Below are 12817 nucleotides of genomic sequence, written 5' to 3' on the forward strand. Positions count from 1 at the left end.
TGCTGGAAGCTCCATTTGTGCAGCAAACTCTGCCCTGATACGGTTCTTTCAGCTCTGTCTGCCCCAGGGGCTCTTTCTGGCGGCCGGTGCGATGGTGCATGTATGCTGCAAGACAGCTCACACTGGGATGGTGACCCGACCCCAGCTGGAGGAGCTCCTTTCGCTCCCGTTTGAAACACATGATAAAGGCCCCTGCTGCTGGGATCTCCTGGTGTCTGCCTGCCCTCCGACTGCCCAGGATGGTTTGCTTCTGTGCATCCAAAGGACTTCTAGCCGCCGTTCCTTTGCTGCTATGCCTGCTCCACAGGCACCCGGCGTGCCCAGCTGCCTCCTGCAGCCCGCACTATGCTGCTCTGACCTCAAACACTCAGCCCCCGCTAGTCCCCCCGACGACTCAGCCACCAGCCACACCGAGGGGACGACCCTCGAGCAGCGGTCTGGGGAACCGAGCGCCGTGGCTTGGGCTGTCCCGGGGAGGGGACACACGGCCCTGCGGAGGCTCTCGTGTTCCAGGCACTAAAGGCCGGGGAAATGCTCCCTGAAGCCCTCTCAGGTGCCGGTTCCCGGCGGATGCGCTTTCCGCTCTGTGAGCCGGCAGCCGGGGCCTGAGGCTCTGCCCTGCTGGCCCGCAGCACCGGGGGCGCTCCCGGCGGCCCAGCCGGCGGGGCGCGGGGTACGGGGTGCGGGGCGCGGGATGCGGGGCACGGAGTGCAGGGCACGGAGCAGTCCCGCGGCTTGCGGGGCGCGGGATGCGGGGCACGGAGTGCAGGGCACGGAGTGCAGGGCACGGAGCAGTCCCGCGGGTTGCGGGGTGCGGGGTGCGGAGTGCGGGATGCGGGGCACGGAGCAGCCCCGCGCGCCGTCCCCGGCCCGGCCGCTGCCCCGCGGTCTCCCGGCAACCTGACCCGGCCCCCACGCTTGCCCCCTCCCCCGATTGGCCGCCCCGCCCCGTGACACGTCGGTCGCAGCGCGGGCCATTGGTCGGGGCGAGTGACGCGCGGCAGGGCGGGGCCCGCGGGTGACACGTCGGACGGCGGCGCCGCCAGCGGCAGCGGCAGCCGGCCCCGGTCGCGGTCCCTTCCCGGCCATGCGGCTGTCGCTGGTGTTGTCGGTGCTGCGGCCCGCCGGGCCCGTCGCCATCGGCGTCTCGCTGGGCTTCACCCTCAGCCTGCTCAGCGTCACTTGGGTGGAGGAGCCCTGCGGGCCGCCGCCGCGCCCCGCCACCCGCCCGCACCCCGACGGCGGCCCCGCGCCGCCCCCCGGCCCCGCCAACGGCAACGCGGCGCGCAGGCCCAACGCCGTGCCCGCCGCGCTGGGCGCTGACAGCTGGGAGCCCCGCGTCGTGCCCTACCGACCGCCCAGCCCCGGCAGGGCCGCCAAGAAGGCCGTCAGGTGCGGGGGGCCGGGCCGGGCCGGGCTGGGGACTTGGGCCGCCGCTCACCGGGGTTTATCTGGGGGTAGCTGCCGGCGAGCTTCCGGTCCCTGCCTTGGCGGGGCTGGGAGGCTTCAAAGGGGGCTTTACAGAAGGCTTAGCGTTAGGCTGTGCCCTCCTTTCAGCCACCGAGACGGGTTTTTCTCACTGAGAGTGCCTTTCCCAGCTGCTTCCTTTCCTCCTCTGTGCCCGACTTCACGTTGATCCCAGCCCGCAGCGAAGAGCCTCCCGCCCATGCTGGTGCCCGCTGTGCGAAGGTTGCCTGCTGCAGCACGTGCTGCCGGGCACCCTGCGACGGTCCCCTCCTGTCTGAGCAGGGACCCCTGCCGTGGTGGCACGTCCCCAGCCAGTGCTGCAAACGCCAGCCGCTCCGGAGTCGGCTGCAGCCCCATCCCAGCGTCCCCTGGATGACAGGGAGCAGGCAGTGAAAGGGCCTCCTTGTCCTGGCGAGGTGGTGGGCGGATGAAGGGGGCTGAATGGGGCCACTGTGTACCAGGCGGCGGTGGGGGGACGTGCTGGGGGGGGTCGCTTCCTGCTACTGCGCCAGACTGTGAGAATTAAACCTGAAAGTCATTGTGAGTGCGACGGCTGGGGGCCGTGCTGGGGAGGGGGACACAACCGGCCCCCTTGCTGGCTTCAGCAACCTGTGTGGGGCCTGGCTTTCCCCGGGAGGGCAGTACAGGCTCTCCTGCCTGCCTGCTTTAGAGTAGTATGACTGGCATGGATGGCAGGAAGGTGCTTCCCAGTTCAGACCTTTCTGGGGCTAGCTTCATGGTTGGGGTGTCTGGTGGGTCATGTCCCTGCTACAGCTGGGTTGTGCAGCCCTGTTTCCTGCTTTGAGCTGTGATCAGCCTTTTGAGAGCATCTGTTTTGAGCTGCACTGGCCAACTTGTGTGAAAGTAGGGTCCCCTTTGATGTCATGTTGACAGGGGACCTCATCAAAGTGCTCTGCAGTGCCTCTGAGGCAGGTGTAGTGGCAGCTGGTGACACTGGGTGATGTCTTATGTGCGTGGCTGAAGCCTGGGAACAGTTCCTGTAGAGGAACCGAGGTCAATGCCATTAGTTACAGCAGGGAGGTGCAGGCTGGGGTGGGTTGTAGTGCCCTAGGGGCCATACATTGTCTTCTTCTTGCAGGACCCGGTACATTAGCACCGAGCTGGGGATGCGGCAGCGGCTCTTGGTGGGCGTGCTGACCTCCAAGAGCACACTGAACACGCTGGGGGTGGCTGTCAACCGCACGCTGGCCCACCGCCTGGAGCGCCTGGTGTACTTCACTGGCACGCGGGGCCGCAAGGTGCCCCATGGCATGACGGTGGTGACACACAGCGACGAGCGGCCCATCTGGAACATGTACCAGACCGTCAGGTACCTTCTGGACCACTACGTGAACGATTTCGACTGGTTCTTCCTGGTGCAGGACGATACCTACACGGAGGCGCACCGCATCAGCCGCCTGGTTGCCCACCTCAGCATTGACACCCACCTCTACCTGGGCCGTCCTGAGGAGTTCATTGGCGGGGACACTGAGGGACGTTATTGCTATGGAGGGTTTGGCTACTTGCTGTCCCGCAGCCTCCTCCTGCTCCTGCAGCAGCACCTGGAGAGCTGCCGCAATGACATCCTCAGTGCCCGGCCTGATGAGTGGCTGGGCCGCTGCATCATTGATTACACAGATGTCAACTGTGTTGAGGAACATGAGGTAGGTCCTGAAGCAGAGGTGTCTGGATCCATTCCCAGTGTTCTCCCTGCTCCCTGTGGGCTCTCTCAACCCTGGGAGGACTAGCTGTTGCACCCTGACATCCTTTGAGCTTGCTGTGCTGGCATCTGGTGGTGTGGGAGTACAGGTTGGGGCTGGCTGTGACCTATCTTTCCTGGCTGGCACAGGGTCTGCATTACCACTATTTTGAGCTGGGGAAGAACGCAGACCCCGAACGGGAGACCGACCTCCGCTTCCAGAGCGCCTTCACTGTCCACCCTGTGCTGGATCCCCTCCAGATGTACCGGCTGCACAAGTACTTTGCACAGGTGGAGCTCGAGAGAACCTACCAGGAGATCCAGCAGCTCCAGGTGAGACCTGGCTTGGCTGGGAGGGTCTTGGTTCTGTTTGTCATCCCTGTGGGCTTTCTGGTTTCTCTGATCCTGCTGTTGGACAGGATCAGCCGAGCTCATGTGGCTACAGAGGCAGTGGTGCTGTCTGGAAAGCAGCTTTGGACCTAGATGGGTCCTGGAGATGCAGTGGTGGTTCAGGGTGATGAGGACAGAAGGCTGCAGAGGTCTGTCACAAAGGCTGGGTAGGGTGGGGGAGAAAATCTGAGGTGCTGGACAGGAGTCTGGTTGACAGCAGAGTTGTTCTGGCACTGCTTTTTGAGCCAGCTCTGGGTAATCTCTGTGTATCAGAAATCAGTTTGAGTGCTGCCAGAGCTGGAAGACCTGCTTGTGCCTGCCTTGGCTCTCACTCATCCATCTCTTGTCTTGCAGATGGAGATCCAGAACGCCAGCAGCCTGTCTGCGGATGGGGACCACATCGCCACATGGCCCATTGGCATCCCACCCCCATTCCAGCCCAAAACTCGCTTTGAGGTGCTGCGCTGGGACTACTTCACAGAGGAGCAGGTCTATGCCTGTGTGGATGGCTCCCCCAAGTGTGAGCTGCATGGTGCGGATCTGGCGGACGTGGCCGACGTGGTGGCCACGGCCATGGAGGAGCTGAACCGCAAGTACCAGCCGGTGCTCCACGTCCGCAAGCAGCAGCTGGTGAACGGCTACCGGCGCTTCGACCCCACACGTGGCATGGAGTACACGCTGGACCTTCAGGTGGAGGTGGTCACCCAGAAGGGACACAGCCGCTCCGTCACTAAGCGAGTGCACCTGGTGCGGCCCCTCAGCGAGGTGGAGATCATCCCCATGCCCTATGTGACAGAGGCCAGTCGCATCAATGTCATCCTGCCGCTGACAGCCCACGACCGGGACTACGCCGCCCGCTTTCTCGAGGCTTATGCGGCAGCTGCTTTTGAGAGCAGTGAGAACGCAGTGCTCACCTTCCTCTTCATCTATGACCCCTTTGAGGCCCAGCAGGTCACCCAGAATGACATCTTTGCCTCTGTGAAGTCCCAGATCACCGAGTATGAGCGCAAGTATGCAGAGGTAAAGATCCCCTGGATCAGTGTTAAGACAGACGCACCCTCCCAAATCAAGGTCATGGACATTATCTCCAAGAAGCATCCTGTGGACACACTTTTCTTTGTGGCTGGCGTGGGGACAGAGATCACCATCGACTTCCTTAACCGCTGCCGGATGAACACCATAAACAACTGGCAGGTTTTCTTCCCCATCCACTTCCAGGGCTACAACCCAGCCATTGCTTACCACAACCAGGTGCCACCCACCACACTGGACCTGCTGAGGGACATGGGGCGCTTTGACCGTGACGTCTTCCACGAAGCCTGCTTCTACAACGCTGACTACATGGCCGCACGCACCCGCATGGCGGGGGATGTGCAGGAGAATGAGGACATCCTGGAGACCCTGGACATCTATGACATGTTCATCAAATACTCCAACCTCCACGTCTTCCGGGCTGTGGAGCCTGCCCTGCTGCAGCGCTACCGGCACCAGGCCTGCAACCCCCGGCTCAGCGAGGACATCTACCACCGCTGTGTGCAAAGCAGCCTGGAGGGCATAGGCTCTCGCTCCCAGCTGGCCATGGTCCTTTTTGAGCAGGAGCAGGGGAACAGCACCTGAACCCTGGATGGTGGAGGGGCTGGCCCTACCATGTTATGCCTGCCTGCCCGCTCCACTTCTTCTTCTGCCCTAATCTGTCTTCCTTCTGCAGTGGCTGCAGAGAGTGCTGGTGTCCAAGCTTGTGACCTGCCCCACTGGGGCTCCCCAGGCCGGGGTCTGCCAGCCCAGGGTGCCTGGGTCTTTCTCAAGCAGCCATGGCTGTGCAGACCCCGGGCAAGATGGGGTCAGAGTCACTGAGCTGCAAGCTGGAACACCTGGCTCCTCACTCAGAGCTGGTGGCTGCTGGCCCCATCTGTCTGTCCTGGCCCTGCTGCTGAGCACTGGGGAGATGGGCTACTGTGTCTCTTGTTGTCCCCCCTTAACTGGGGGAATGTAGAGCCCAAAGTCCCCCTTCTGCAGGGCTGTGACTGCCACAGGGCCTGGAGTGATCCCTCGTAGTTCTCCCAGTGTCCTAGGACGGGAATGTGCTCCTTGCTCCTTTGGAGCATTGGCCTGGTTGTACAGGGAGGATGATGTCCCTGTGCCCGCCACAAGCTTGGACAGTGGAATGGGGCACATCCCATCCCAAAAGAGCAATAAGGATGTTGGTTTTGGGGTTTTGCCACTTGGCAATGAGCTGGAGTGCTCCTGGCCGGTTAGGGTGTGAGGAACTTGGGCCCCTGAGGCCGGTGGGTGTAGGGGGTGCTGGAGGGGATCCTGCTGATTTCATGTACCGTGAGCTGCTCCCCATGGGAACCATGACCCAGGCCGCTTCGGCCTTCGCAGTATTGATAGGACGTCGGAGGTCACAGCCCTCAGACGAGAGCCTCCTGACAGAGGTGGGATCCCTCCCTGCTGTGGGGCTGCCCTCAGGGTCGAGGGACATTGTGCCTGACACTGATGGGCATGGCAGAGGGTTTGGCTGTGCATCTCCTAAGGAGAAAGCGACTGAGGAGCTGCTCACTGCTCCTGGTTTGTATTTAATAGGGGGGAGAGGAGGGGGGATGGGGTGCATTTACACTAATAAAATGGAGAGATGTACTTGTGGGTCTGGCTGATTCTCTCATGAGGCAACTGTGGGTGTTGTGCTGTGGGTCTTTGTGGTGGTAGGTGCTGGCTGCTTGTATAAGTTCTGTCTGCAGCTGGCTGGACAGATTCCTTACAGAGATGCCTCTTTCCCTGAATACCTGCAACATCCTTTACCTGAGCAGGGAGATGCCTGCTTCTTAAGGAGGCTGTGGGAGCCCATTGCCTTATGGACAGGCTGGCAGATGTGCCAAGCAGACACTTGGAAATACCTGCTTGAACCCCTGCAGCTTGCAGTAAGAGTCCTGTGCTTCCTCTGATGCTCACAGTCTCTGGGGCTGTCCTGCTGGAGCTGCCTGTTGCCATCACTAGTGGTGTGGCAGGATGCTGAGCTCCTTGATGTGGGAAGTCCAGTGCAGTGTCCAGTGCCCTGTCTTTCCTGTTGCTGTAAACTTGTGGTCCCACTGACCAGTTCTCCTCAGCCCTGTCTGTGGGTGGAAAAGCACCAGTAAAGGGCTGGTGGAGCTGTGTGTCCTCCCACATCTGCTATCTCTGTAACAGCCTTCGTGGTCTGTATGTGAGTCATGGGGGACTCCTGGCCCATGTCAGAGCAGACTGAGCTGGCTGTTCAAGTGAGGTGAACTCTGCCCTCCAGGATCTGGGATCAGCTCTCAAGAAAGCTCCCAGGCTAGAAACTTGATCTGAGCACTGTGTTGGATCACTGGTGCTGGATCTGCTCTCTGCATTGTTCTCACTCTTTTTTTAGCTGTTTTACATCTCAGGGCTTCTCAGCACTTGTGTTTTCCAGTTCTTAGTTGGGTAGAGCACTGTGGTACTGTCCTGGACTGTTTCATCACCTAACACTCCTATTTGCATTATGAGGTGTGGGGACTGTGTCCCCTGCCTGTGCTTCCTGCTCCAGGCATGATTTTCATAACTCCATGTGCCCTTCCCACCAGCCCTTTACTCATCATGTTTTACTGCTCCATGAAACACACGTATCAAAGAGACACCCTCAAGAAAATCAACTGAACCTACTCACTATTACTTATCAAAGCTGCTAGTGCTCAGCAAAACTCATGGAGGACCCTGGGCTGTGTGGTATGCCTTTTCCAAGGATACCTCATTAATCTCTTCCTGCTCCAGTCTCTGTATCCATGGTGTAGGAGTGTATATGTTTAAATATAATTTTATTATATTTCAGACAGTAGTTGTTAGCTTGTTCTGAGGATTTCTATTTTTGATCTTCCCTGAGCAGATCCTTAATTCCCTTCAAGTGGAAATCTGGGGCAGAGGGAGTGAGGCAGATGCAGGTGTGTTACAGATAGATTTATCCTTTGAAAAGTGGACCAAGTAGTAAGATGTGATTAGGCATTAGAAGAGTATCCAAATGGTAATAAAGCAGCTTCAAATCAAGTTGGCTGTAAAAAGAAACCCAGAATTGTCATTTAATTATCATGAGACTGTCAAGATAAAGTTGCTGTTGCCTCACTGCTGTTCACCCAGACTGAGTTAGAGGTATTTGCATACTTAATGCTTTGCACTGTCAATACCAGCAGAGGCTCCCTCCTCTGGCATATGTATGAGCAAATGACTGCTTGTGGCACTCCCAGCACAGTTACTTCTCCCTTTCCAAGGGAGCTTGCAAGGTTTGAAGCTGTTTTAGTGTTTGCCAGGCTATCTGCAGCATCATAACATGTTGAAACCCCAAAGAAGGATGTGCAAAACTTTGGGAAGGGGGTTGGTGACGCAGGCAAGGTGAGCGCTGGCTGTGAAGTGAGCGCTGGCTGTGCTCACTGGGACGTGGCAGAGACCTGTGGCAACAGGGGCAAGGGCACAGGTGCACTGCCCCTCTCCTGCCCTCATAGGGCTAGCATGTGCAGGCAGGGTGCCAGATTGGGACAGTGACACCTTTGAAAGGGGCGGAAGGAACAGGTGATGTGGGCAGATGAGAAAACAGAGACATCTGTGATCCCTTTTCAGGCTTGACCTGTGCTTTCATGCAATGTGTGGATTTTTGCACTTATCCAGTTGCAGAGGCAGGGCAGTGAAAGGTCAATTTTACAAATGAGGCAGGAGAAAACTTGTCTCCTGCATTGCAGACTTCTGCTTCCCTTGCGGAAATGTTCTAAGTGTTACTGGCTCACCACAGCAATCAACAGAGACAGAGCAATGTTCCCTTGGGAACTATTTCAGAAGAGAGAGTGAAGAGGTGGTTCAGAGCACTCTGAAGCACAAGGGCATGTCTGAATACACTGGGCCTGGGTGGGCACCTGACTTCCCTCCTGCCTCCTCTCATTTTTGCACTGTGGCAAGGAAAGAGACTCAAACTAGGGAATACCCAAGCTACTGCTATTCTCCCCTCCCCATGGTTTGTTTTCCTGTGTATGCAAACACAACAGTGAGCCTGTGAGCAGGGAAGGCAAAACCTACTTCTCTAGCCTTGCTTGGGTCACTTCAGGCTGTGCTCAACTCTGTGGCAAAGCTACTTCAGGCCCAGCAGTATTAATTGGTTTGATGGCTGACCTTTGGGAGGATATGGGAATTGAGAGGATTGGGAATTGCAGCCGTGCCGCGAAAGGGCTGGAGGGCAAGGGGAAATGCAATGCCCTTTCTTCCCTGTGCTTTCTTTGGGAAGGGGCCAGGGGTGCCTGCCATACAGGAGCAGCTCTACCGACCATGGGCCAGGACCCAATTCCAGCAAACATTTCCTCCTCTCTCTAAGTGAAGGCAGAGGAACCTGATCTGCTTGAGGAGGAGCGGACAGGGAGGTACCAAGCTGTGCCTGCATCCAATACCTTGGATGTCCAACCTACTGCTAAGGCCCTCTGAAGGGTGAGAGGGGCTTTGGTTAGGGGGTTTTCTGGCCAAGCTCAGGGAAATCAGAGCATTTCAATGAAGAAAGAATGCTGTAGGTGCAGGCACAGCTGCTGTTGGTGTGTGCCTGCCTGCAGGGGTTTCCTTCCACAGGGTGTTGGCATATCTGGCTATGCCCAGGGATGTCCCTTCTGGGGCCACACCGCCCCAGCATTGGCAGAATGCAAGACCCTGAAACTCTGGCACTGGGAGAAGAGGCAGGCAGCTTGCTTGGACTTTTTTTTTAAATTGCCTCCTTAGTTTTTCCAGCCTCCTTGCCCACTGTCAGGAGCTGAGTACTGGAAAGTGGATGCTGTGTGTCCCTTACCTGGCCCAACTGATTGGCACCACCAGTCCATTTTTCCAGCAAGGGCGTCATGGGCAAATGATCAAACATCAAAGCAGTGAGCTTTGCACGTCATACAGACATGCTGAGAGTCACTCCTTTCTCCAGGTGCTGCCTGTCACCATCAGCATCTCCATGCTTGGGGAGGAGGTGACAGCAGTGAGGCCACATGTCCCATTGCATTTCAGGGCTTACTTTCAAACCCTCTGCTCCCAAGCTTTTTCTTTCATTGAAATGCAGCTTTTCTATGAGAACAGCTGTAATTACTGTTTGTGGCAGTGGAGGCATGTTGGAAAGTGCCCAGAGGAGATGCCTGCTCCATCCTGGTGCCTACTCCCTGCTGTGTCTTCTGGGGTTGTCACCTCTACGGTGACAGAAGCTGTTGCCAGTACAGCCGGTCCTGCTGTGATCAGGTACTTGGCATTTGTCCAGAGCACTGTGCTCATTAAAATTAAGGGCCTGTTTCATTGTAGTGGATCTCCTTCTAATTATGCCCCAGCTATTTCATGTGGTTCATTACAGGTGTTTCAAGCAGTGCTGTGCTGGGTGAGCCCCAGGTGGCAGCATCTCCATCTCTGGGCAGGACTAAGCCCCTGCTGGCCCTTGAACAGGCACAGCATGGGAGGGGGCACCCAGGAGCCAAAGCATTGGGGTTTGTGGTTGACCCTGGGGTGCTAAACCTGGATTGTCTCACTGGCCCTCCTCAGCCCAGTGCCATCTGTGCTGGGACATGAGGCATATCACAGGCGGGAGGTGGTGCTGGGTTCATGTCATCTGCCTGTCCTGTTTGGAGAAGTGGAAGTGACAGGAGCTGTCACTTCCAGATAGCACCTGGAAGTTGTCAAATTAAAGAATAAAGGTGCTGAGAGCAACAGAGAAAAATACCTGTCAAATCTTCATTAGGTTATCACTACAGGGCTCCTGGGAATGGTCCTGAGGCTGCTTTGTTGGCATAGAAGCCAGGATGGGCCATGCATGAAGCTCAGCCTTTCCTTCTGCCATGCTTCACTCCTGTGCATGGTGCTGGAGGAGCTGGAGGACATCGTGAGGAAGGACCTTGTGGGCCCACCACACAATCCTGCTCTCCTTAGCTCCTGTGACACGTCTTCACTGTAGAGCAGGAAGAACCATGAGGCTCCCAGTTACTGTCTTGGTGCAGGTGAAATGATGGGGCATCGTGGAGGGGCAGATGGGTCAGAATCTGGTGGCAGGGACAGTCTCATCCCAAAGGGATCCAGTCTTCTTACTTGATGATAACAAGATGTGGAACATGTAGCTATTTCCCTGCTTTTCCCTTTAGCACCCAAGCTCAATGCTCTTCTCACAGGGCATGGTGTGATCTGTGGGATGTGGCCCTGTGTCCCAGCTGCACCTAGGTAACTCAGGCTTTTTCAGCCCTCACTGCTTTAGAAGGAAACCTGTGGTGCCTGGTGCTGGCAGCCTTCTCCAAGAGGTCAGCTTCTGTTGAAGCTGGGGCAGATGGATAAATTTTTGGAGAAGGCAGGAACAGGAAGAGCATTTCTGCTGGGGGAACCCTCAGCAGGGCCCCCTTCCCCTCCACCCATCCTCTGTCTCCCCTGTTTCAGTTCCACCCTGCACCCCTCATACATGAGCACAAGGCTGTGAAGTGTTCCCTGGGTCCCACCACCATGTCCTCTAGGGTGGTGTCTCACCCATCTCTCTGCCCCATCAGCCCTCACAGGCATCTCTGGACCTACTTGTGCCTCTTTATTAGGGAGTATTTGTACATTTATAAAACAGTGACGCACATCTCTCACGTTCACCAGCACGAGGGCGGTTTGTGCTGGCCTTCCCACCATGGTGTCCGTGCCCACCCCGCTCAGGGCCTGCTGCTCCCACTGGCAAGAAGGGGACACATCCTGCACCCCCCTTGTCGCAGGAGACCTTGGTGTAAGGCTGGCTGGCATGGCCGTGGCACATTCCTGGGATAACATGTGGCGCCCCTGTGGGAACCCTCCTGCTTGCAGGTTGGCACATGGGAACCCCATGGGGAGCTGGCACAGGGTGCTCTGGAGGGCTCCCTGGGGAGCACCAGTGTGGCTGGCCTGCTGGGAGGCTCGCTGTGTATCCCCCACACAGGGGAACGTGGAACACCACGCAGCTGGGTGCTTGCACCCACGGGAACATGCTTACTGTGGGTGCATACTTCAGGGGAGCTGTTGGACCATGCAGACCCAGAGCCAGGGCTGCTGTGCCCCGGTCCCTGCCCTGCGCCTCCCATCTGTGGGGCCTTGAGGGCTGCAGGGATGATGGCTCCTCCTGCGTCTATGGCTTTGGGCACGGCACAACATGGCCGTGATCCATCTGTGGGCACCAGGGACGGGGACCAAACCAGCAGGGCCAGAGGCTGCCTGGCTCAGCCCCAGCCTTCCCCAGAGGTCCCAAATTCCTGCCCTGGGGTCCCCCTCTGCCAAGTGTGTGTATTGAGGGGGGCTTTGCCAGCTCGCCCCCCCTCCTGAGATATTTTGGGGCAGTTTGCCCTGCGCTGGTGTCTGCTGCTACAGTGGAGGGGGTGGAGGCAATGTACAACAGGACAGGGGAAGCGCTGCGGGTCCTGCCGTGAGTCCTGCCGTGCGTCCTGCCATCTCAGGGCAGGCAGGAGGGCTGTGGGTGCCAGTTTGGGCCAAGGCTCCAGCCAGTGGGCTGGACTGTGGCTGTCTGGATAGGGCTGGGCACGGAGCACCCTCCTAACCATGTGCAGTCTGGGGGAGGCACAGAGGGTGCTCAGCACCTGGGGCCGGGAGCATGGCAAGGGGTACGTGCACGGTGCAAAAGAGCAGCGACAGGCAGGGGAGGGAGGGCAGGACCCGCCACGCTGCCTGGGCTATGCCAGGCAGCTACACCAAGGGATGAGCCACTCTGGGCAATAGCTGGGTAAGGAGAGGATGGGTTCACAACAGATTGGGGCAGGAGATGGGGGAGGCAGTAGGTTTGCAGTGCTGAAATGACTGAGGATTATTGGGGGCCAACACTGGAGTGGCAGGGGGAGTCACAGTGCAGGGGTCTGGCTGGGAACAGTGATGGTGGGGCTGCAGCCCTGAGAGACTGCATGAGGTTGGGCAAGGGTGGGCAGATGTTTAGGGGAGTGTCACAGTGGTGGTGGTGGTGCCAGGGGTCAGGGTGGTGCCATGCAGGTGTGGCTGCAGTTGGGGTGTCCCTGGGCTGGCCATGGGGGCCATGCTGCTCAGAGGGGTGCCCTGCAATGCTGCCCTGCCCTGCAGCAGGAAGGGAAGGAGGTGGTTCCCAGGCAGAGGGAAGCTGTTCCAGGCACGTCTCTCTCCTAGGGAAAACCATGCAGGGCAGAGACCACCACCCAGGAGGGGTCAGCAAGGGAAGGCTTGGAGGGGCTCACAGGAACCTCAGCTTCCCCCTTCATGCGCTGCAGCACCAGGGCCTCTCTGGCCCACACCTGCTGC

At 58.3% G+C, this 12817-nt stretch overlaps 1 protein-coding gene across 1 annotated transcript; it reads left to right on the forward strand.

The window, feature by feature from the left end:
* Positions 1 to 1087: 1087 nt before the first annotated feature.
* On the forward strand, positions 1088 to 6119 carry CHPF (chondroitin polymerizing factor). The gene is made up of 4 exons (XM_058809632.1): positions 1088 to 1392; positions 2567 to 3131; positions 3317 to 3499; positions 3911 to 6119. Exons 1-4 carry the CDS (start codon positions 1088 to 1090, stop codon positions 5171 to 5173), a joined length of 2316 nt encoding a protein of 771 aa, XP_058665615.1. The 3' UTR covers positions 5174 to 6119.
* Positions 6120 to 12817: the final 6698 nt, after the last annotated feature.

The sequence above is a fragment of the Ammospiza caudacuta genome, chromosome 8 (genome assembly GCF_027887145.1).
Source record: "Ammospiza caudacuta isolate bAmmCau1 chromosome 8, bAmmCau1.pri, whole genome shotgun sequence".
Classification (NCBI taxonomy): Eukaryota; Metazoa; Chordata; class Aves; order Passeriformes; family Passerellidae; genus Ammospiza; species Ammospiza caudacuta.

Coding starts and splice junctions, on each gene's coding strand:
- CHPF (XM_058809632.1), top strand. CDS start 1,088: ATGCGGCTGTCGCTGGTGTTGTCGGTGCTGCGGCCCGCCGGGCCCGTC. Junction 1,393..2,566: donor GCCGCCAAGAAGGCCGTCAG/GTGCGGGGGGCC, acceptor TTCTTCTTGCAG/GACCCGGTACATTAGCACCG. Junction 3,500..3,910: donor AGGAGATCCAGCAGCTCCAG/GTGAGACCTGGC, acceptor CTTGTCTTGCAG/ATGGAGATCCAGAACGCCAG.